The sequence below is a fragment of the Triplophysa rosa genome, linkage group LG14 (assembly GCF_024868665.1).
Source record: "Triplophysa rosa linkage group LG14, Trosa_1v2, whole genome shotgun sequence".
In the NCBI taxonomy this organism is placed as follows: domain Eukaryota; kingdom Metazoa; phylum Chordata; class Actinopteri; order Cypriniformes; family Nemacheilidae; genus Triplophysa; species Triplophysa rosa.
This window is the reverse complement of record NC_079903.1, coordinates 13,879,278-13,905,315: the sequence shown is the minus strand read 5'-3', so window position 1 is coordinate 13,905,315 and position 26,038 is coordinate 13,879,278. Positions and strand designations below refer to the sequence as shown.

The 26,038-nt window shown below is 40.4% G+C and overlaps 1 protein-coding gene across 11 annotated transcripts in view; it reads right to left on the bottom strand.

Annotated features, from left to right (window-relative positions):
- The window catches only part of myo18ab (myosin XVIIIA b), a 104,615-nt gene that overhangs the window by 19,266 nt on the left and 59,311 nt on the right, over positions 1–26,038 (bottom strand). For all 11 annotated transcript variants that reach the window (XM_057350290.1, XM_057350291.1, XM_057350292.1 and 8 more), the window contains 16 exons: positions 25,717–25,954; positions 25,170–25,279; positions 22,943–23,008; positions 18,340–18,468; positions 13,584–13,727; positions 12,595–12,684; positions 11,683–11,802; positions 10,843–10,954; positions 8,769–8,896; positions 8,020–8,174; positions 6,640–6,763; positions 6,342–6,542; positions 5,073–5,183; positions 4,138–4,242; positions 2,945–3,091; positions 2,707–2,820 (listed from right to left, as the gene is read on the bottom strand). In XM_057350290.1, coding sequence (XP_057206273.1) covers positions 2,707–2,820; positions 2,945–3,091; positions 4,138–4,242; positions 5,073–5,183; positions 6,342–6,542; positions 6,640–6,763; positions 8,020–8,174; positions 8,769–8,896; positions 10,843–10,954; positions 11,683–11,802; positions 12,595–12,684; positions 13,584–13,727; positions 18,340–18,468; positions 22,943–23,008; positions 25,170–25,279; positions 25,717–25,954 — 2,094 coding nt within the window. The remainder of the gene's footprint in view (positions 1–2,706; positions 2,821–2,944; positions 3,092–4,137; positions 4,243–5,072; positions 5,184–6,341; positions 6,543–6,639; positions 6,764–8,019; positions 8,175–8,768; positions 8,897–10,842; positions 10,955–11,682; positions 11,803–12,594; positions 12,685–13,583; positions 13,728–18,339; positions 18,469–22,942; positions 23,009–25,169; positions 25,280–25,716; positions 25,955–26,038) is intronic.

Sequence of the window (26,038 nt, the reverse complement as noted above, 5' to 3'; positions counted from 1 at the left end):
TGAATGTAAGCAGTCTGCCAAGCTGTAAAGCCGAAGGTGAATGAATAATAAGTTATTGGCTTGGAAAAAAAGGGTTGACTCTGAATCACGCAAACGAGTCGTGCCCTAGTCCGATTCGCGAACCGCCACGGATTTACGTCACGACATACAAGTCCCCGCCTACGTTTTGCTAGGAGTGCCCGCGAAAACTTCACTCTCCTCCCCCAAACACTGTAGCTCGTGAGCCTCATTCGCGGTAGACCAATCACAGCAGACTAGACCATCTGACCAATCAGATCAGAGTAGGCTGGCGGAAAGGAGGGGATCAGACGGATGATTCGCCGAACGAATCAATTGAGAGTCAGTCAAGAAGTAAGGTAAGAAAAACTGCCTATTATAACAAAGTAATAGTGTTTTACACCTTGTGTGTACGTAAACGTGTTGTTAGACACTACATAAACCTTATAAAATAGGAATAAAACCTTAAAATCAAGGAATAATAATAATAATAATAATAATACAGACAGCACAGAGAAAACAGATTACTTTAACCTGAATCTCCTATATGATGTGTGGCTAACCACTAAGCCACAGCTCTGAGTTCAGCACTCATTTGTCTTTTTAAACAACCCAAGTTCCCTAAAGAGGCCTGACACATCCGTACTAAACAGTATCTCCAACGTCATAAATCTCTCAGAAAACAGCACAATTATACTTGGACTTGACTGCCTGCTCTGTCACACAGTCTCAGAGGTCTAATTCCATTCAATATAATTACCTCAACAATACAGTCAGCTAATCTCTGAGGACTAAAAGCTAGAAATGACATCACACACCACTAATGAATTTGTAAGCATGAACGCAGGAAATGAAAGGATTTTGTACAAATATAATTTTCTATTTTTGTTTGTGTGTAACACACTTGATGGTCCCCACCTAATCATTTTCAGTCAAGGAAAACACTTTCATTGGAATGAATTATTTACAATGATCTGGTGATTCATTTGTAGCCTGTTTGTTATTTGAGAAGCCCAAATTGATCCGAGTCAAAAATGAAATCTTTAAATAAAAATGACCACATGCAGAAACTGCAGCCCTAGTAAAAAAAGAATCAAAGTTCCCTTCTGAACTTTCAGTCCATCTTCTCTGAGCAATGAAGCGAGGCCAAGTTCTCATCTGAGAAGTTCTGTAAAAGCAACCTTTCTTTTCACACTCTCTGTCACACATCAAAACTCAGTGATATTGAAGGTCAAACATGCTGCTTTTTGTAGCATTTTACTTTTCCCCTGAAGTCCACTTATAATGGTAGTCGATGTATTTGCACTATTTTTCTTGAAAAAAGTTGTTACGTATTTTCCACTCTCTCTCTCTTTTTCTCCGTTTTCGGCGGTTTTTGCTACTGTCCCTTTAAAAATGTATGCCAATAACCTCTGTTATGATTGGCTAATCTCATCGTTCCATCATAGTTCACACTCCCACTCATCAGCCAAGTAGCTAAATATTCTGAATAGGTGTTAATATGTATCTACGGTATTTGTACCCTTCAACATGAGATGCAGATACAGATTCCCTCTTCTGCCATTTTAAACACACTCTGTCAGGATTATTGCATCAAAGCGATGCGTCGTCATCTAATCCTCTAGTGAAAATCCATGAGCTCTCGGGAGGACGACAGCCAGGCCCTTTAGCTGATCAGAGGCTGATCATGACCAGACCTTTTATCATGTTCCTGCTAATCAATATGACAATATTCAGACAAGAGACCAGGATTAGCTTTACCCAAAAAAGGTGACAAAAACACTTCACGGCACCACAACAATGTCTCGGCACGGCTGAGGCTTTATAGAAAATTAAAATGCTCACTGCGCTCTTCTGTCAGAAGTGTCTCTTGCTCCAGAGAACTGAGCAAACACGACAGGCAGGAAAAAACAACGAAAAGAGACTAAACAATATGGCGACAGTATCAAGAAAATAGCACAATTTGGCTGGACATAACTGTTTTCTGGCAGCAACAGAATCAGTGATAGAATTATTAAAGGTGTCATGAACTGGCCTTTTTTTATTATTTTATACTGTTGTCTGAGGTCTACTTGTCACGTTCACGTGGTTTTTACATTCAAAAACATCAAAATCAATAAGTAATAGGCTATTTTCTACCCTGGTTTTGAGGCCGGCTCAAGAAACGCTCGGTTTTTATGGGCGGGCCGCATTGCAGACTTGGAAGTAAATCCCCACTTCTATGATTGGATAACAGTTCCAAAAGACAGCAGTGTGCCATGTGTATATGGCTTAAATCATTCGCAAACCAGTGGGCGGGGCTAGAGAAGTAGTCTTTGATATTCTTCTGTGGAGGCGGTGTTCAACCTATCAATGACGTCATTGATAGGTACATTCCAGGACCTGGCGTTGGCTGAGCCTCGTGTCAATAAAAGTTGTAATTGGACGACTTCAGTTCTGACACTTACAGGATGTTCGTTTGAATACAATGAGCTTTTATATAACAAAAGCTCAGGTTAAACTTGATTTCTTAATTTCTGACACCTTTAAAGGCTAATGTATTTTACAACGATATATCCTGTTCGAATTAGATTCAGGCTCGGAAACGTGCCATTATGGGCGCAAATCATTTCCCTGTTGTAAATAATTGAAATGACTGCCTGTGAAGGTGGATGAAGACAGGTGGTCTCACCAAATTGACTTTTAAAGACAGCCATGGTTTACACTTACCGCCTGCTTGGATTTGGATATGTCGTCCATTTGCACATGGAGGTCTTCGATTTCCACTTCCATTGACTTTCTGGCTTTGACTGCAGCAGCACATGTGAATTCAGACTCTTCAAGCTGTAAAGAAACACACACACACACACGCTAATGGATAAAATGTACACACTGGGAGGTTTCTTCTCACTACTGAACGTCACACATGATGGATATCCGCCGAGGAGCTGAGGAACGGATATCATACCTGGTTTTTGAGCTGGGCGATCTCTCTTTTGCTGGGAGCGTTGTTCTTCAGGTGATCCAGCATGATCTGGGCATCAGCCAGTAGAGCCTTTGTGCGCTTCAGGTCCTTTCTCAAACGCTTCTCTGTCTCCACATCTCTGTGGCTCACCTGAGGAACAGTAAAGGCCCGGATTATTATACACACCTCTTTTACAGGTATAAATTATGATTGTGATTACATTTACGAATTTTATCTATCAAGAAATATAACTTCTGCCAAATAGTTTTAAGGCAGAGCAGGTGCCAACAAAGCTACAGTCAGGGTTTGATTCCCATGGATACATAAGCACTGGTCAGCATTTTTCAATGACAATTTTCTGAAAATCACATTTTGCTGATGTTGGAAATGAAGTTGAAGTCTAACATTGGCATGTCAAACAGGTTTTTTCTTTTTCTTTTTCAGAACATTATACAAATATCATCACTGTCTTCCGGAAACCTTGGATTTTTGAGGAAAAAACACGGTACTTTTCAAATGATTAAATACTGCTGTCAAAGTTGACAAGCACATTTTATAGGTCAGATATTTGCAAAACCCAGTGACAAACATAAAGACTTGACTAATAATAATGATTTATGAAATATATATGAAATATGGAGATACAAGGTATCAGAAGGATAGCAGCGATAAGTTGATCATTTAGGCAAATTTGTGTTTATTTAATATGTGATAAACTGTTCTGACTATAAAAACTGGGCTCAAATTTCCAATAAAGTCATGTGCTACAAAAAAAATTTGTTCTATGTAAACGTCTATGTAAATCAATTTATGAAATATTATAAATATTTAATAGTTATAATTAATAGCATTTAAATAAGCTTTAAACGTTTTGTCCTAATATTTATTATAAAATGTGAGTGAATAAAAACAAGTAACCTTTTAAATGCATTTCATTTATCATATATTAAAATATTTGGGGTCAATATAACACCAATAAAAGCATTCATTGCCAACATTTGCACATACCGGGGGGGGTTAATAAGTCAATGTCTATTTTTAAAAATTGTAAATCATATAAAGTACCAATATTTAGCTACACGTTAAAGTCATTATCTCCCTTTAGGATCACATATACTGTATATACACAGTAGCGAGTGAGGATTATTCCCTGCCTTTAGTGTAAAAGTAAAGGCTCAGTGTGTTGAGTTATGTACCTGCTCCTTAGCGCTCATAAGCTTAGCTTCCAGATCTCTCCTCTCTCTCAAGACCTTCTGCTTTTCTTCATACTCCTCCTCCAGCTGCACCTCCATCTGCTTCAGCTACACACACACAATCATAATAAAAGGCCATTATGGTCTTTGTGAAGTCGGTGTGTTTGCAAGAGTCAATCCAATTATTTACCATAATTTCAGACATAAAAACACATTCCATAAAAATGTCTTTAGACAATTCAGAGCACCTTCAAGTGTCAATCAGAGACTCGGCTGTGAGTCGAAGGGTAATTATGGGATGTACTATATTGGTTAAGTGGAGAGGAGGAAAAGGTGAACCATACGTGAGAAAAATAAAAGAGGATGCCCATGAATTATACATCAAAACAAGACTCAATGAGTTCAGCTTATCTGCACCTCCACGGCAGAGACACTCCACAAAAGCACAGCCGTTATCTGCGGCGAGAGGCTGCGCTGGATGTACTTAACAACCCTGAATGAACATTTTTATTCAACACATGGCTGAATATGACTTGTTTATTTATGTTGTACGGGAGGTGAAACGAGTTCTGCATAAAACCAAACATCAGCAATTAAAATATTTGAAATGGAACAAACTTGCCATTCTGAAGGCGTTCGGCTTTAATCTGTTTCAAAGTTTGAGTTAAGGAGCGCTGGCTGGTGGTTCGCACTGAGTTTATTACAAATAACGTAATGAATATAACATCATTTTTAATAAAAGATGAATTTGATGTGCTCTAATCTATGCTTGAGAAATAAAATAACTTGCATGATGTTTTATGGTTTAAACAGTATTGGTAATATACAGTATGTAATCAAAATGCATCACAAATAACTGTAATTAAATTACTTTAAAATGAATGATTGCAAGCATATAGTTATTGTTGTTGGCTTGTGTGGTTTGTTTCGTATCGTACCTTCTTGCTGCAGGACTGCCTGATCTCCTCCACTTCGTCATCCTTGCTCTCGATCTCCTTTGAGTGCGTCTGTCTCAGTCTCTCCATTTCCATCTCCAGACGAAGCTTGGCCTGCAGGTCACAACATCAACATCTTAGCGCATGCAAATCCACACCTACAGCGTCACGATGCACATTACGTGCATACAGATGTGTTTGTAAAACAGATTGTTGTGTGGGCCAATGAATAATTTCTTTGTAATAATTATAATGTATACAGACTGTGAGTATTGACAGTTTCTTCATCTACATACGTTAGCATATTATGCGTGACAGGTGAAAATTCTGTGCGTGGACAATGTGCAAGCAATAATCCATTAAACATCAGCCAACTGAATACAATGAAACCCGTTTTCCTTTTACTTGGCTGATGGTTATCCAAAAATACAAAATGTTGTGAGGGTGAGGTAAGGATCTGGGATTGTCGGTAAAAATTTAGTTTTTTATAAAAATGTCAACAATTTATAAATCTAACGTATATAATCTATAGTAGAAAGATTACAGTTATAAGTCTATAGTATAAAGAACATAGTATAAGTCCATAGTAAGACGTATACAGTTTAAGGGGCGATTCACATTTCGCGTCTAAAACCGCACGGACAACATGAGCCGCAACGCTTTCTCTTGTCACACGACGTGCCGGCACTCTGTAAAGTTGAACTATTTTCATCTCGATGCAGTGCCGACACGCCTACAAAAATGTGCTCCCTATTTGCGCGCCTGTCGCGTGTCTACATGCAAAAGACGCGAAATGTGAATCGCCCCCAAGTCAGAAGTCTTCAGTTTAAAAGTCTATAGTAAGAAGTGTAGAGTTATAAGTTTATGGTATGAAGTACATAGTATATAAATCTATAGTAAGATTTGCATAGCATACAAGTCTATAGTAATATGTGCATAGTATATACAGTAAGTCTATAGTAAGATGTGCATAATATATCAGTCTATAGCATAATGTACTGTATATAGTTTACAAGTCTATCAGAAGTCTACTGTTTATAAATCTAGTGTACAATTATAAGTCTATACTTAGAAGTTTACAGTTTATAGTTGTATTGTCTATAATCTATAGTAAGTCTATAGTAAGATGTTTCTAGAGGTCTCCATCTATAGTAGAAAGTCTATAGTATGACGTCTTCAGTGTATGAGTTTACAGTAAGAAGTCTATAACATATCCTCATATAGACAGCCAAGTAAACATGCGTGTATGGGTTAGGTTTGGCTATAATTGACCTGCTCCAGCATCTGAATGGTGCCCGCCTGCTCATCGAGCTCCTCCTCCTGATCTTTGACCTTTGCCTCAAGGTCACGCAGCTGCTTTTTAACCTTGGCCAACGAGGCATCGTCCTTCGACTCCTGTGAGTTCAGATCTTGAAGCTCCGCCTCCATCTGCTCCAGCTTCAGATTGACAGCGCATATCTCCAGATCCTTATCCTGAGAGAGCAGAGGAAATCTCATGTACGTCACAGCTGGGTGAAGCCTGTGAGAGCCAAATATCAAAGCAGCGCATGATATAAGGGAGGTTACTGACCTCCAGTTGCTGTCTGAGACTGAACACCTCCCCGGTCAGCATATCCTTCTCTCTGCTGAGTTTCTCCCGCTGGCTCCTCTCTCTCTGCACCTCCTCCTGCGACTGGGTCTGCTCGGAGTCAAACCTGCACATATTACACACAAAATTTCAATCTCAGAAAAAAGGAAACTTAGATTTATGTACAGAACGTTGAATAGATGCTTTGCTGATCACCAGAAAGTCTAGCTTTACCGTTACTATTGACTAAATAAAAAGCGAAACGATAAAACACAAAATACGAAACATTAAAATAAAACCTACCTGCTTTTTCTGAAATAGCCAAGCATAGCCGAGTGTTGTAAGATGGTCAAACTCATCTAAGCCTTACAGTATTTTGTGCGACGTGAACGTCAGGAGGGGCATTAAGGGAAGCTTTCTGATTGGGTTAACTCTTAAATGGGCAACAATACGGGGGGGGGGGTCGGCTTTGTTTGTGGGGCAAACCAGTTCTTTCTTTTCCATCATTTCCTAGATCCCTCTCCCCCGCCACTCTCCCTGTTTTCCTCAGAGGCCCTGTTATGATCCCGTAAATGAGTCTTATGCAACTCTCGCTGTTAATCCGAGCCCCACACTGAGATGGAGGGTTTCTCTAAGCCCCTCCCCTCGACTAAATCTGCCCTGTAGCAGCTGGCTGATCATTACATTTAAAGTGGACTTTCACACATTCCCTCCGCAGTCTCCGCCTGTTTATTCAGCCTAGAGAGGCTTAGCGACTGTAACTTCACGCATTAACCGCCAGCCCTCTGCTTACAGCCTGCCGCTCCGAGTAATGGAAGTCATGCAGGTTTATTCAAGGCTATCTCACCCCTGGCAGGAGAGGCATTGGGTAGTGGTACCGGTTAAATTTCGGGGCCTGTTTGAAAGGTTCACCAGTGTGTATGAGTTATTGTACACCAGACAGTGGTGAAGGGAATATTGATATTAAGCCATTAAAATGTATTAAAAATGATATAAAAATGCAGGCGACTTTTTTAGATCCTAGCTAGGAAAAATTGAATACAGATCAAATATTATACAGTTGATGATTGATGTACAGTTTTAAACCAATGAGATTTCACTCATGAGTTTGGTGGTAGAATAGAAAAGGATCTGAAGACTGACAAGACGTTTTGTCATGCTGTTGACTGTTACGGCCACAGCTGCTCAAAACAAAATCAGATCAACATGGATGGATTTCTCAGTTGTCGTATTTATCACATTACGCCTGGTTAGGATAAAGTGCCGCCTGATCTGCGACTCATACATAAACCCAAAGCTGACGCCACATCCCAAGAAAGGCCCCAGAGAGCCGTAATTACCCATTTCTTGAAATCTCTCATCCATCATTATAGGGTGACTCACTTGCGCTGTTTCTTCTCCAGGTCATGGTTGCGGCTCTGTTGACCCTCCAGGTGAAGTTTGGTGTCCTGCAGTTCTGCTGTCAGTTTCTGGCATTTCTTCTTCAGCTGCTGCGCCACACGCTGAACTTCCTCATGGTCCGCCTGCAGGTCTGCCAGCTGCACACGCACACAAATGCACGCGGATTCTCAATGAGTCTGTACAGATGCATTTGTCAATCTGGATCCAAACCAGCATGCATCTTTTCTTGTCTAGATTTGTGAGGTTCAGTCAATACGCGTTTGAGACGGCACATGCTGTTGTGTGAGTCAGCAATGTCAGTTTGAGTCTTTATGATGTATGGTACAGAACACGGAGGGCATTTGCACAGCGATGCATAGCGATGTAGGAAAAGAGGTTTATTATAGATTCCGGCCACTGTCTAAGGGCATGTCACATATTTAAGTCAGAAACAAAAAAGATAAAAACCTATATCAGCGAATGCCAGCTAAATCAATAAATAAAAGCAACTGCATTACCTTTACACGAACTATATCATTTATTAATGCATGGTGCCTCACATTACCCCCACAATTATATTTCTGTTCACATAAACCAGAAGACGATAAAATATTGTGTCTGTGTTTGTCCAACTGGCCTAGTATGAAAGAATAAAATCAAACATTTGCAAAGGTGCCAAAAGCTGGAAAAACGATCAGCGCTATTAGCATTAAAGTGTGAAACGAATTTGTATGTGTGAGTCCTTACAGTACCTTTCTCTCTAGCTGCCTCTTGTTTTGCTGTTCCACCTCTAGTTTATCGTCAAACTCTTGTTGGAGTCTCTTCTTGGTGAACTCGATCTCTCTGATGGCTCGCTCATACTTCAGTCTCCATTCTCCTCCTGCACATACATACACAGATAATCCGATTTAATGACAACTTCTCAAAAAGAAAGACTAGAGTGTCTTTTTTTAAGAGCCCTGGACTGTTGAATGTGAAAACTACAATCTTGTTGATTGTGGCCAACATGGAAAACGTCAAATGAATTCACCAAATAATATCTGATCAGCTGCTCACAGAATGTGTTTACTGTGTATATTTCATAGCATATGCCATAGCAAAACTGTACATAATGTGATTATCATTTTCACCTATTTTCATCTAACTTCAAAAATATGAGCGTAAAATGCATCAACGGGAAAAATTAAGAGACCCTTCCAAAATGTCATTTAATCAGCATTTCTTGATGTATTGTGGCCATACCAGTCCAGCGAATTTCAACAAAATCAAACTTCAGGAGTGACAAAGTCATCTGACAGCATGACAAGACACATGAATACGAGGTTATCACATAAAAAGATAATTTTTCAAATATCTTTTAAATATCTTTAAAAAATACAGAGCACATTTTCTGTCATTTTTTACTTGTTTCTACAGTTTCCATTTTCTGCAAATTGAAACAACACATTCATTTGAAATTTGGGAGAAATATTGTTCATTCACGGAATGAAAAAAAAATCATTTTACCTAAACACATACTTATTAACATTAAATTAAGAAAAACTGAAAATAATTTTGAAACATTCTCTTAATTTTTTCAGCGGCTATACAATGCCATCTGAATGAATGGTATGTGACGGCATTTATGGTCCCAGAAACGTTCAACTTTCTTTATCCACTGATAGTTTCTTTCAAAACACCTACACAGATTAAAAACATACCGATGATTCACATTTAAAAATCAATGCAGATCTATAAAAGATATTTGAGATGGTTTAGCTGTGCTATACAGAGTGCAGGTGGCCAAAGCCATGACATCAGTGAAAGAGAACGTCATTACTGAGAAAAGGACTAAATCAAACATTCATGCCTAAGAATTAAACTTCCGAGATTAACTGTGTGACATTAAGGTCAGAGATGAGAATAAGCCATCACCTGTCTGAGATATACATTAAAATGAGCCCTATTCATAAATCTTCTTAATCTGCAATAAAAGAGCAAGACCGAGTATGATCTCCATCAGGCGTAATGGAGAACAGGTTCACCACCAATAGCGTGAGAGCGATACAGTAAGGGGATGCAAAGTGAGAAACGCAGAACAAGATATAGGAACAACATTGTCGGGATCACTTGCAGAGCCATTTTTACAGCTGATGAACGATTAAACATTGATAATATTATCACCAGTTAAATGTTCATGTGATGATAACGTGTGACTCATTCTTTTGATCTGGTTCTTATAAATAAACCGGTTGAACTGCAAATCAGACCGAATAATTTCTTCACAAATCAGACTAATGTGGTCGCCACAGTTTTTGAGGTAACAGCTCACTGAATTGGTGGTTACGGTCATGAGAAAAGAGAGAAAGTGGGTGAGCGAGACAGCATGTTTTCTGTGCCCCCCGGCATTTCCATATAAACAGCTTAATGAGAAGCAGCAGCTCTGATGCCACAGATTATTTTCTCATTTGTCTGGAGGAGCCACGCTGAGGACGTTCAGCGCACCTGAAGCGCTGCTCCTCGCTGCAAAGCTGTGGGCCGTCACACTCCTGGAATCCTCTCAGATGACCCTTCAATTCCACCTAAATGATGGAGGGGATGTCTGATAGTTCTGAGTCTTTGCTCTAAGCCCAGCCATCATAGCGGGATCTATTCCCTCAGATCCCATTATACGTCTGATAATTCCAAACTTTTTGGGGCTAGAGGCAGCAGCACCCAAGTAAAGGAGGTTTGGATCTGATATGTTCAGAATAGAGCTAGCATACAATCAGTATGCAGTATAGCAGAACATTACACATAGTAGGTAACAATTTACAGTTAGGTTGTATTATTTTGTTAATAACAAACCGGTGTCATCATCATCCATTTCCCCGTTGAGCTCCGATGCGCGTATGAGTCGTGCCTCCATCACTTCCATCTCCATAGACTCCATCTGCTTCTTCATAGCATCAAATTTGGCCTGAAACGTACACATAACACATCAACTCTCAGTTCTTCGGGGAAATATTGAGAACATCTGCTCAGACAGGCAACCCTGAGCCTAAGAGATGCATAACAGCACACAACACATACACACACCAGGAAATAGAGATAAATACCTGCATTCTCTCTCTTTCACACACAATCTGTTCATACCTATGCACTTGCGGAGATATTTATGAGACAACACAACTTTAAATGGCTCGTGTCTATTAAAGCGTGAAAAAGTTCTGTGGCTTGTGTCTATTAAAGCATGAAAAAGTTCTGTAGAGAAATTGTAAAATTGTGGTGAGGCTTAAAACACAGCACACACAAATCTTGAGTAAAATAATTTATAATTACACTAAACTACCTTTAACACTGCTTTTCTGCATTACAGCAAATAAAAAAGATATTTTCAATCGGTTTGCTATCTTGGATTTGGTTTTTCCCTCGCAATGCATTCTGGGATTGCTTTCTACGTCAAGAATACATGTGATGCCACCACAGAACATCACTTAAAAAATAACTTTTTTTTTTGTCCATACGCTGAAATTATTTGATACAAGAAAACACAATTTGAAAACGGCTGATGCTCTGCTGCATGGACAACTGCACTGTCTCTGCATTTCCTAAAAAAATCCATTTCAGGCATGAGGAGTTTCCTTATAGAAAACCATTAAGTCAAAACTCTAGCTGTGTGGAGAAGGATATGTATGTGTGTGGTACCTGCAGATCTTTCATGTCTTTCCCTAGCCTCAGTCTCTCAGAGGTCTCAGACTCCAGGAGCTGCGATGCAGACTCGCCTGTATTTCTCTCATCGGCGAGCTCTGAGGACAGTTCTGTGATCTGAAATGCATGATACGCAGGCATGAAACTTGCGTGCAATACCGAGCACGCGTGCTCAATGCTATTATTTACAGTATTAGCTCATTTCAAATGTACATGTCACACTTCACATAGATATCATCTTGCATATTTCACACGGGGTTGTTTGGGAACAAGGGGACCGTTTATAAGGTCTGGGTGTTCGTGACTGCATGCATGTTCGTGTGAATGGAGAAAGTGTTTTTTTTTCAATGTGATTGATGCAATACTTGCAATAGTGTACATGGTAATTCTTTAATATTCATAACAGTCTGTAGACCAAAAACGTTGATGGTTGTTGATCATTTAGTTAAAAAATATGTGCAACAATATGCTTCTTCTGGGAATTATTTCCATTAGACTTTAGAACATGGTTGTAGGAATTTCGCAGTCAGCATTCCAATTCATCCCAAATGTGTTTAATAGGGTTCAGAACTGGGCTTTGTGCAGGTCAGTCAAGTTCTTCCACACCAGACCCAGTAAAACATATTTTACAGACCTCAATTTGTGTATATTGTCATGTTTGCTCTGTAAGTATTGCCACAAATTTGGAATTTACAGAATTGTGTCAGAAAATCTGGGATTCGTCTTCACCAAATTTATTGAAATCATAGACGGGGATGTACACATACTTTTGCCCATGTTTTCTTATTTTAAATGGTTTAGCCATTTGTTTATCATGCCAGTAAAACTTATCTGAATTGAGTGTTTATTCAATTGGAATTGAATGTGAACAGAAATTGAAGTGAATTTAAAGTGAAGTAAATTACAAACCTTGCTTTCCAGTCGGTCGCTATTGAGTCTTAACTCATTCCTCTCTTTCTCCACTTTCTCCAGCTTCAACTTGAGCTGCTGTATTTCCTCCTGAGACAGGCGGTCAAAAGAACAAAATGAAAAACACAAAGACATAGAGACACTGACAAGAAACACATCCAACAGAAGAATAAACTCAGACGATCACAGTGACATAATGACAGATAACCGTACATAGCACATAGCTATGTGTAATTGACATTATAAACACAATGACAGAGAGGAAGAAATTATGCCCAGTTTTGAAGCCCAGTCACTCTATTACCACAAACACTTCTCCAAACTTTGCTAACTTGAGAAACTGAAACAGCCAATGGGTTGCAGCTCCGCAGGCTGTTTGTGCAGAAGAGAAAGTGACTGTTTTTTTTTCTTTAAGGCAGGCAGGTTGTTTGGAGGCAGCGTCAGCATCCGTCTGTCTCTCGCAGGAGGGACGTCTGACTGCATGGCTACACAGAGCTCAGCGGGAAGCGGCCCAGCGGAAGGCACGCACACAAACACGCGTGGCCCAACGCACACGCACAAACTTTGTGACTTGCTAATGCAGCTCCCCCGCAGGGAGCACGGATGTTTTTGATCCGACGGGCTACATAGGTAATGTATGCATACACACAGCCCTGCCACTCAGCGCACACACAAACACACACACGACTCTTCACAAACACTCGGATTGAGTCGAAGCCGCAGAGACAGTAATCAAAGAGACAGGCGTATTGGGTGCGCCCGAGAGCTGCAGCTGAATTCGAGAGGGACCCCTGGGGTAGAAAGACTGGGAACATTAAAAAGCCAAGCAGATGGGCTTTAAATTTTGCTGTAGTATTGTCAAAAGGCAACACCTGTACATGACATGGTGATTTAGAGAATTTGAAGTGGTTTGTGAGGACGGGTAACCTCGGAGGAAGAGAAAGAGAGAGAGTGAGGTAGGTGAGAGATGATAGGAGATGCATGCTTACGTCTTTTCCGCGGATCTGCTCTTCCGTGAGCTGCACCTCAATGAGAGGACGGACAGTGGTGAAGACCTTCCACCACGGCCATCCCTTCACCCCCCGGTTCTTCTTAATGTTCTTCTGGATGCAGCGGATCGCCAAGTCCTGTATCTGAAAGGCAATAGAGACATGCAGATTTATTGAAGGAATAGAAGTCAAGTAATTCCAAACTTTGCTGCATGCAGAGGCAAATGACACCATCTCATATCTCATTTGATTTTTGGGTGCTCGGGACTTATCAAGCTAAGACAGTGTTTTCTGTTACGGTCAGTGATATGGTCATAGTGATTGTTTTGTTTTTTTACACTACACTACACTTCACATTTCTAACAGTTATATTTTCTTTATTAGGTTCATTGTAATTAATTGTTATTAATTAACAAATGATTCATTGTCAAAGCTGTAAAACAGACAATCGATCACAATTATTTGTCATTATTAATCACAAATGTGCGATTTGTGTATAAAATTATATGATTTATTTACAAATATTAATATTGTTGTTGGTGACTAATAATAATTACAACAACAACAACAACAACATATTACTGTATTGTTTATGTACGTATTATTATCATCAACATTATTAATGAAAATAATAATAATATGACAAAAGCTTTCAAATATGACAAAATCCTTCATAACTTTGGATATTTATTATTATTACTTTTATTAATAATACTACTAATAAAAAAATGACAAATATCACAAACAACTTAGCAAATTTATGTATTTATTATTATCATCAACATTCTTCTTCCTCTTCTTCTTCTTCTTATTATTATTATTATTAATAGTAATATTAATAATATGCAAAGTTATAAAAGCTTTTGTCATTAATCTTATTTTCATGAGGTGCAGTAAGCTTAAACCAAGCAGAGCATGTATGGACAACAGCAGGCCTGTGTTTGAAGGTGTAAGACCTCGCTGTCAAAGAGCATTCCCTAGTGAAACCTTCTATGAATGGGTTCCTTTCATCTCCAGTGGAAGATCTACACTGGAGTCTACCGTAAGCCCAGGGACTGGACTCTCTACTCTATCAGACGGAAATTACTACGGCTTACATATTCACCCTCAGCAATATAGCTATTGATGGAGTCAATCACAAGCAGAAAAACCTCAACCACAAACACATTTTCTTCAATGAGACCATTAGAAAGTGATTTTGGAGTCGTACCAACTGCCTAGAAATACAGCTAGGAGCAAAAGCCCCAAGCTCCTTTGAGTAATTCAATTAAACTTCAATACTACTTGGCAGCTGATTTAAAGCCGGCATAAGATTTACATGCTGCAGAAACAGGGATGTTTCAAATAATAAAGGATTATCTGCAAACCCAATTAGACGGGCCGAATTCAGCATGTTTATGTTGGCCAGTCGGCGCGCGTCGGGTTAGAGCAATGTCTAATTTGTCACAGCGAGGGAGCTTTGACGCAGCACCGAACAGAGATGGCTTGTGTCCGACATATGCACCGCAGCTCATTTGCCACGCTTGGACCACAACAAACAACCATCTAAACAGCTTGTAAGAGAGGGTGAAATCAGGAAGAGCTTCCTAATTAAACAGGGCGTCTGGAGGAAATGGCGCCTTTGAGCCCCGAAGCCTGGCAGGAGGATCCGAACGTCACGAATGAACGAATGCGACTCTGAGGTGCCGTAAACAAGGTTAGCCGCAACCTCTACAACAGGTGTCTTCTGTTTCCAGTCAGGTGCGTGGAGTAAATCTGAACACAGATCCGCAGGCTTGAACGCACAGCTTGCAGGTTAGGACGTGCTAGCAAACATGCGCATGTGTTCGCAGGCACTTGATCACACTTGGTGCAATATCTTGTGTCTTCAGGCGGTAATTAGACACACGACTGGCATTCAGTAAAATTCCCAGCTCCCTCTAGTGTCGTTTCCGCTCGATGTCAAAGGAACCAAGGGAGGAGCGGTCCAGTGTGTTTCAAAGGAGCCCACGTGGAGTTGGATCTGTGTTCACATGCTCCCCCCCTTCAGAGAGCAACAGAAGGAGAGAAAGAGAGAAATCATGGGGGAATAAGAGCTTTGTAGTAGCATAAAACTGGAACAGACTTAAAGGTGCTGAGATCCCTCAATTATCGATTTGTAAGAGAAACAATCAAATTGATTTTGCAATGTGGCAACTGTGGTTTGGGAGAGGAAGTCAAGTCTCACGTGTCTCCCAGGGAGGCTGTAATGACTCGACATGGCACTCCTTGTATTGACATTGTTAAATGCATTCTTCAGAACTTCAGTAGCAGAAATTACTCAGTAGCGCACTAACAGTTATGTCCTTCCACTTTCACCATTTGTACTTTATGTTCAGGCTGACTACAACTAGATAAATCTAACCAATCAGATTTGAGCTTGTCAGATCGAGAAAAACTTTGCCTTTTTAAGCGTGAAATAGCATCAAACTATGTGGGGTCCTTTGGTAACATCCGAGACTTACCATGTCTAGAAAAAAAGCTGAGGGTTCTGACATGTGCTTGACAAAAGAAGTCCTTTGGAGACAGGTAGCTTTGATTTGAGTCATGAAGACAATGCCTCTTGTGGGGGACAATAATTGTACAGAAAGTTGAAAATACCAGTGAACCCTTCAACAAACAACAAGACCTCAAAGAAGTCAACCAAACCTAAAGAAACACAAGACATCGTGAGGTACATTCATAGCGACGTCTACAAAACAACTCAGCTACAAATCACAGTTACAGTTTTGCCCTGTTAAGGTAAAACAAACTCCACGCAGGCTCTAAGGGAAGAAAACACAATCCCTACCAATGTCCTGACGATACCAACAACAGCCTAGAAAGAAAAAAGCTCATTCAAACAGCTACAGCTTCTTTTACTTACAGCACAACATCCAGACAACAGTGTTGACTCTGTCAAGAGCTCTGTGGTAAACCGACAACAAAGTCTCACCAAGGAAACACTCTGAGTTTGTGTGCTACTGTGAAAGGGGAAGAGGATGTTGATGAAGCTGTAATGCCAAAACAGCTGACCACCCAAGGGCCAACGGCAGCGCGAGGAGTTCAGTCTCCAGTAAGAGCCCTCCTCCTTCCACATGAACTTTTGTAAGGCAAAGGCTGCTCTTAGAGAGAGAGAGAGTCATAGGCAACTACAGCTGTCATGATGATGACATTTTGGCTGACGATTAACTATCTATTACCTAACTCTATAACTAAATTATTAACTATACAAATTTAATGCATAATTGTCTGTTTTGTTAAAAAAATAAACCAAAATCAATTATTGAGTTTTTAAAATGGTTTTCTTACCTTTAAAATAAATAATGATATATAATATAATAATATAAAATTAAAATAATGATTTTATCTATTGAGGGTTACCTCAGTTTGACATTGTTTGATGTAAATGTGTTTTAATAAAGATGGCGATAGAGGGGCAAAAGTTACACATTGTAGCTTTAATACACAAGGCCAGAAAAAATGTATTCACATTGAACTTACAATAAACGATCATACAATAAAATCGTAAAATGCTTACATTTTTTGTCGCTTTATAAGCAACTCTTGCACAATTCTATATGGGCAATATTTTCATTACCAAAATATTATATTAAATCTGCAATCTATCCCTTTTTTGGTTAAAAAATAAACAAATCAAGTTAATGAACAAGTATATAGTGTTCAAAATCAGTCTCTCTTCCACAATTCATAATGATAAGCTTATAATAATACTGATTTAAAAGTTAAGCTGTCGGGTTGGATTTCGCACGTAATGTCAGTTGTTTTTCAACATGTAAGGATATAATACTTAAACTCACCAGCAACTTTGTTTTAAACAGAAATGGCTATAGGGTGGCAAACATTACGGATCGCACACTATTGCTATTGTTATAGTAATATAACTTAAAGAACTGTCACTATCATACATCATTTGAAAGACCTTTTTTAGGACCTTAAAGCTTCTATGCATTAAAGGTGCTGTGTGTCTACTTTGGCTAGTAAGCGAAAACTTGACAACATCTTAGTTCTGTGTCAGCCACCGTAGTGCTTCAAAAGGGAGGGGTGGATGCCTCACCACTAAATTTCACAAACAAAATTCATTATTTGGATTAAAACAACGTGTTCAGAATTTAAAGTGCTCGACAAACACAGTTATCTCATTTAATTGTAATCATGCCAACAGGCAACTGTAGAAGTGACTCAGTAAGTGAGCCAATCCCACTGAGGCAGACTGAATGTGACGGTAAAAGAGCAAGAGAGCTGCACAAAGGATCAGGGATTCAAAGGAAGTGAGAAAGACAGAAGTGAATAAAAGAGAACAACGCGGGGGCAGGACATTGAGACGGAGGAAACGGAAGGGCTTAAACCCAGAAGAGAGACCGAGTGAGTGGCAAAACAGAAATTAATGGACATAGAGGGCACGGGCGAGAGTGGAGGGCACGCGGTGGCGGAAGAATCGATAGGCCTGTGATGGAGGCCAGTGGGGCAGGTGGCTTTTTTCCCCAGAGACGTGCTGATTGAATGCTATCTGTCACCCGAGGCCAGAGCCGAAGCACTTTACTCAAGACAGCAATGACATTCTGATGAACTCGGGGACAAACTTCATGACGAATGGAAAGCTCTCACCAAGAGAGGGCCTGCAGCTTAAATACTAAACGTCTCCACTAAAATGTGACACAAAAGGTTAACTAAGTCAGAGACTTATATAATTCCACGCTCCATATGAGTTCTCTTTGACAGGGGAAGCAGGACTTACCTTCCTCTTCTTAAAGGCTTGTCGGGCCAGATAGCCCCTGCAGGCAGCTTGAAACAGGGTGATATTGCGTCTGGTCTGGATGTCTCTCTGCTCCTCCAGTTTAGACAATACACCTGCCCTGAAGAACACCTGCACACAGAGCACAACTATCAGATGTATGCAAACAAATTATTTGACCATGTACATTTGTGAAAAAAGTATGTTACTGTTTAATGTTTTTACTGCAGTCATGTACTGCATTTTTCATTCTTGAGGGTAGAAGTTCAGCAGGCAACACTTCTGGAGGTATGATGGCCTCCTCTAAACCCCTGTTCATGCTCTGTTTACTGTCATTTTCCGCTCTGTGGTATATGTGTTAGACCGAGTTGGATTAACACTTCACGATCCTTCCCCCATTACGACATTTAATCAGAGAAAAATGAAGCGGATGTCCTGGTTTTTCAGACTTAGATTTATCACTCTGGACATGGTCTAATTGCATTAGCATTCTATTAGTTTAAAAGATGGATTAATCTAGATGAACAGAAACTTAATTAAAACATCAGTGGATTGCCAGCATACCTGACAATTTGCACGATAGATAGATAGATAGATAGATAGAGAGAGAGAGAGAGAGAGAGAGAGAGAGAGAGAGAGAGAGAGAGAGAGAGAGAGAGAGAGAGAGAGAGAGAGAGAGAGAGAGAGAGAGAGAGAGAGAGAGAGAGAGAGAGAGAGAGAGAGAGAGAGAGAGAGAGAGAGAGAGAGAGAGAGAGAGAGAGAGAGAGAGAGAGAGAAAACCCAGCTAAAGTCATCTTTCAGTGATTTACTCTTTTCTACGTAAAATCATCATGTAAAGAACATAGTGTAAAAATACAATTTTAATCTTTAATATTGACCAAGTTAAACCATGTCAACAATTGAAATCATAGTGAATTAATGGTTTAAATCAAACTTTGATGCTTTGATTCCTTTCTTAATTTTATGTTAAATTGGTTTGATTGCTCAGTGACAGACCTTATTTAATTAATTTTCATACAGAAAGTTTTATTTAATAACCTTGCATGCTGTCAATTCTATATCAAGTTGTAGGTACAGCAAAAAATATTATAGAAAATGTTTGGCAATTAATCCGTTTTTGAATTTTAGCCTGACTTTATACAATTTTGTTCAAAATAAAATACTGTCGTATCAAGAACCCAGTATGCTGTATTGTATCAAATTGTGAGCTGAGTGTTTCATTACACCTCTAAGAGAGAAATTGAGAGAGAGATACTGAGAGAAAGTGAAAGAAAGAGTAAAATGGGGGCTGACGACCCACTGCTACAATTACTCCTCATTGGAGGGAATGGCAACAAATGTCTCATGATTGAGCCTTTATCCAGAGCTGCTCGGCAGCATAATCTTCCTTCTCACATCAAAGGCAGGCAGAGCCTTTCAGTGATATAGAGCCTTGCTTATTGTAATTACAGGAGGCAATCTCTCCATAGGACCTACAAGCATCAGATCATGAGGGAGAATGGAGTATTATGAAATCATTCCATATTCACGCTCAGTTTGACAGCGCTCAGACCCCATGGCATTGAGCTGCCAAGCCTACGGTGCCGCAAATACAAATAAAAGATGATACATTAACCTGCATCACTCCCCACAACCCAAATTAGAACATCGAGGCTGAGCTGGCCCAGCTGCTAACACAGATATACACACACCCCAACACACACACTTATCTGCTTTCAGGCAGGTGTAATATAAGAGTGGGACCTCTCCATCTCAGGAGAGCAGCAAGGGAAAATTGAGTTTCATTTCTCAATGTCAGTGAAGATGTTCTACAAAAAAGACCCGATATCACCCGAGCGAGTGCTTCATTCTAAGTTCTCTCGAGTCAAATGTAAGATTAGGTAGAGATGCTAAAAAGACCACAACTACATTATCCACGGCATCACAGAGCATACGCAACATGCTACTCTAGAGAATTACATCATCCTCTGAGACTCTACAGTCTGTTTGAGCCATGCTTCTGTATTTCAAGACGATGACGATACTGTTCAGAAATGTCTCTGCTGTGTGTGGATCCTGGGATGTGCTTATTAGCCACGTCGCCCCATGACATTCACCCAGCCATGAGGGTGTTCCGCTGGGGCCTGTGATTGGCCCATTCTTTCATCACGAGACAACCAAAGGTCAGTTGAGTGGAAAGGTTCTTTCAGGGGGGTCAAATGGTGGCGTTTCCCATGGAGACCAAGAGAATGACATTCCTCGCAAAGAAAAGGGGGAATAAATGGTGACGGAGGAGTGCAAAGAGAGGACCTTGTGTGCAAGTCTGTGGGAGAGTGTGTGATTTAGATGATGTTTTGTACTGAGGTGGCAACTGTACAAAGACGGTTTTCAGAAAGCAGTGGACACAGTTCAAGTTTGGTTAGATCTCATTTGCTTGCATATCAGGAGAATTGTGTGTCACAATTCATAAAGACCCAAAATAAAATCAGTGTGTTGACATACTGATAAATTGAAACAGGAAGTTCTTGAGGGTTGTATCAAGGGGCCTGTCCAATTTTTAAAAGAGCCTGAAGATTATAGTTAAACTAGAGTACTAAGAGGCCGAGGGAATTTTGGAACGGGGCATTTTCCATTCTGGAAAGCATCTGATTGGACAGACAGTATGATATGGCATGAGTGCAAGATGAGTCATCAACCATGATCAATCATTATCCACTTTCATAAAAGGGAAAGGCTGTCATCTAGATCCGTCACAAATCTCCAATTCTGATTTCATGGGGTCTAAATAACTCTCTCTATCAAACTGATTTTCATAACTGCATTTTACCCTCCCCCTGACTGAATCTCCATTCATCATCTGCATTCCAAAATGATGGCCGTCAACAAACCATTTGTGTATTTCTTGGAAGCGGTCTCCCCCATTCCCATTCATGTAATCAGCTATTTATCAGAATGTCATTATTTCGTACTGTTCTTTGTGTGAAAGCACAATATCTTGCTGCACTGATCGTGTTTGTAGTGAATTATCGGCGTGTGCCAAGCCAGAGTACACTAAACAAAGAAAGCCACCGCCTGCCAGAATCAATCGCTCCTATGCACAAGTTGCACAGGAAAAAGAAGAGCACGATGTTGCTTTAATCATACAAAGTTCGAGGAAAGCACCTTCTGCCTGGCGCAAAGTTATGCCTGCTTGTTCTAGGGAGACAACGCAGAATAATTGTCTTTCTCGCTCCGGCACGCCTGCCAAGAGTGGCAGCCATGTCCCATCTGCAGCTTAGCATTCTGGGTAAAGCGTTGTCCCAGAGCAGCGAGTGTTTCGCGTCGGGAGAGGAGGAGACGAGTCCTTTTGGCCAGAGCCCACCCTGCCACGCTTTTGTCCAGATGTGAGCACAGTGGCAGAGCGGATTAAAGTCTGTCTGTGTCTAAGAGGTGTAGAAGAACCGAACGATTCGCCAATCTAAATGGAAATCGTGCCATCTGGTTGGAACTGATCCTCGTGGCTTAGACCGAATGTGTATGCCACAAAGTGATTCAATGCACTGAGCCATGACAAAATGTGAGATTTTTTTTACTTTTTAAGGTTAAATTAACAACACATTTGTGTTTGGTATTTCAGCACAGACAAAAATGGCATCTTATTCACTAACCGCTTATTCATTTATTTACACTAGAATGACATTTTTGGCATAATTTACTCACCCTCATGCCGCCCTAGGTGTACATGCCTTCCTGTCTTCTGGTGAACCGATTTGGAGTAATAAAAATAAAAATCCTGGCGGTTCCTGGCTTTGTAATGCAAGTGAATAGAGACCCAGTAAATCAAAACGTGTCTAAATTAGCTTAAAATATTAAGCGTTTTTGTTTACGTTTTTGTGTCATGAGACATGTATTAACCCTGGAGCTGTGTGGATAACTTTCTACGATGGATATATGCGCTTTTTAGAGTGGGTCATTGGGTCTCTATTCACTTGCGTTACAAAGCCAGGAACAGCAAGGATTTGGATATTCTTACTCCAAATGTCTTCGCCAGAATGAGGGTGAGCAAATATTATTCTAGGGTAAAATATACCTTTAAGACAATGTACTTTCAGCACAAACACGTTTCCTTTCTAATGTAAACTAGGCTTATCGTATATTGCAACCTCGCTGCATTTCACAATACTTGGCAACGTTTGCCTGATGCTATTAATGTTGTATTATTCGCTCCCATCAAAAACAGGCAATAATTGTAATTTCAATTGTAAGAGACGCTTGTGAACATTTTCTATTGATCTCTGCAGCAGTTTATCATCAAATGTTGACACAGCATTATTACTGGGCATCAATCCAACTTCCCAGTGTATATTTGCAAATGCACTTGCATAATTCCTTTAGCCAATCTGGCATTAAAACTATGCGGGCAGCGCATGCATATAAACAGATCAACTCTCACATAAACTCTCAAAGGAGATATTTTATTCCTTGTAAATTTCCCCCATGAGAGTAATTAAATAGTTGATGCCAGATACTATTCAACAAGAATCAGGTTAAACCTCTGTTGGCCAAAAATCATTATATTTAAAGATTATTTTTAAGGTTTACTACGACAAGGGTTTCATGGGCATGTGTTGTGTGACATACTACTTACCCTGCTCAAGCCCATGTGATAGCTGCTTTTTTCCAACTCAAGAGACTCCAGAAGCTCTTCTACAGCCTGCAACACACACACACAAAACCATGAGACAGACATAAAGACCTAGTGTGCTCTCCGCCTCAGCGCACAAAGAAACAGCCCAGCAGAGCTTCATGAGGACTGCATGCTGACAGAATCGTGCTCTCTCTGCAAAAGCTGACCCGCCTTGGGAAAACTGGGTCACAAACAACTTAATGTCTTAAGTTTGAGGTCTTAATGTCTGACCTCTCTCCTCCATTCACCTAAAAGTGCTTTCTTCCTGACAGGATGGCAGGCAAGTAACAACATGGCAGGGGATTTAAAAAATCTCGGTGGACTGATGAATAATGACTTCAGTTTGAGCTAAAAGCATTGAGAGGTATTGAGTGCTCTGTCTGGGGGCACAGGGGCGAACAGGTTCAGTTGAGAGCGACGAGTGAAAGGCCAAGTCTCGGACTGAACGACGATCACAGGGCTGAGGGGGAATCCACTGATGTTTGGCTAGCAAAGCAAGGCCTCGGAAAAACACAGCTAAAGCAACATGTGAATGAATAATCATTCATTTCTTTTAGGCAATAATTCAAAACACTCTTGTAAAACACGTATTTTTGTTGGCCAACCCGGAAGTTAGCACCGCATTGTTTCCCTCAACCAAAAGCCTATGCATTTTTCCCATAGACTTTTGGAGGACCATAAACAGTAAGATCTGTGATTAACAAAGGTTTATGATGTTTAAACGTTTTGTCTATCAAGATAATCTTTACAAATGAACACAGCATCTATTACTTTTGAAGCCTAAATACAATCGGCAGAAGTAAAAAGCTAACATAAGGCTATAAACAGACTACACTACGGTCGCTCGATATCAACGTCACCACCACTAAGCCTCTGACAACTTTTTCTAACTTTATTAGAAATGTGTTTCCTGGCAAGTAATTACTCTGTGAATGAATATCCATCCACGTTTTTAGAGATTTGTGTCCATGTTGCATTATTTGTGAGATATCCATCCCTGATGCCATCTACCGTCCCCGCCAAAGGAAGTAGTCGCTATTAGCAACTTGTTAGCAACCGCCGTTAGACACAATAAAGCTTTAAAAAATTACAAGCGGATTATAACTGGTGTGTTTTATGTCACAGGTTAAAACAAACTAAAGGGTCATATGGCACGAACATGTGTTGTTCTGTATCTTTGGTGTGTTATAAGTTGCCCATGCATGTATTACACACGTAAAATTGCAAAAATTAAAGTGTCAGAACAAAAGATGCATTCTATCTAAAAGCGAATGCTCACCCAGACCTGCCCGAAACGCCTCGTGTAACCACACCCCCACAAATCTACGTCAGTTCGTGGTATGATTTGACTAAGACCGCCCAAATGTATACGCAAGTAAGATGGGAGTACCGGTCAGTACAATTGCTTTGGAACCTGATGTTCTAAATAGGGTAAGAGGCGTTACATTTCCGTCACACGCTTGCAGTATTTGACCAATCACTACGCACTGGTTAACTGGCCAATCATAGCACACCTCGCTTTTCAGAGCGATGAGCTTCGTAAAAATCCATGCGTTTCAGAGAGGCGGGGCAAAGTGGAGATACAAACAGGCACGGTATGTGGAAAATACAACGTTTTTGAACCTTAAATCGTGTATACACATTGCCTTACATCTAAAACAAATGATAATATCCGTTTTAGCCCTGTCATATGACCCCTTTAACACAGTATCGTTAATCGTGGTTTTTTAGTAGCATGGTTATTGACAATACCAGTATATTGTAACACCCCTATGGGAAGTAAAAATAGTGGTTTGACTGTGTTCAAATGTGGCATGTTCAAATGCATACAAAATACACACACGCACATTACACACACATTAAGTTCACATTAAGCCATTTAGATCTTCACCATAATAAAAGCCTGAGTGATTGTAGTCTCAATAACAGAAACGGGGGTTAGTGATGGGACAGGATGCTGCTGATAGAGTCGTCACTCATGACTCTGATTAAAACCTTTATTGCCCTGTCACCAGAGCAGCGCTGAGATTAAGGGGAAAAAGATGTGTAGTACAGCCCATTAATCAACAACACAGCTCTCTGCCCTCAGCACTGTCATAATCGATTACATGGAAGAACAGCTCGGAGAGGAGGAGCCAAACAGAGCTCGGAGACGAACAACACACAAACACACACATAGCAGGCTCACCCGTCGCTCATCTGTTACGATGTAGTTCCGCCCATGTTTCTTCGTCAGGTGGGGGGTCAGTACGTCAAAGCGACGGCGAAACTCGGAGAAGACCAGATGATCAGGATAACCTTGAGGAAGAGGACAGTCAAATGACAGGAACTGAGGGATGCGTGTTCAACAGAGAGATTAGGAAACTAAAGGGGCTGCTGAGCTCAACGTCGAGACCATCGGTCAGTCACTTATCTTGAGAATGTTCTCCAGATAAGACAGGAGAAAATGACTCAGGGCTTTAGGCTATGAAGTGTGACAAAACATTTGTTGATTTTGATGCAACGTCTTAAAAAACGTCACTCAACAAAATAATCCTGTGAATGACACGTTTGTAGTTTGTGGCCAGATAAGTCCTAGAAACTTTAAAGGTCAACAAAAACAACAAGACGAGAAAAGTGGATATTTCCCTTCATACATGGTTCTTCATAGATATATATATATTGCCCTCAAATAAAGGTCACAGATCAATAAATGATGTCGCAGTTTTTTTGCCTACATATTTTGTGCTGCTTACCTTGGCGATAGATTCGGAGAGCATCCAGCAGTTTGGATCCACGGAGCTGTGCCCGGAGCAAGCAAACGTCTAGTTGCATGAGGCCTGTCTCACAGCTCTCCCCATGAGCGTCTGTTTCTCCAGAGCGAGGTGACGGTCCTCCAAGCACCTTCAAATCCCCAGTCAGAGCTTCTGCTTTGGGCAACAGGCAATGCACAAAGTGCACCCTGGACCTCCTTACTGTGTCTAGCAGCGCATCCTACAAGATAACAACCAACATACTTGTGGAATCTTGAGAATCTTAAGAACACCAGGTCCCTTCAAGAAGGTTTATAATACAGCT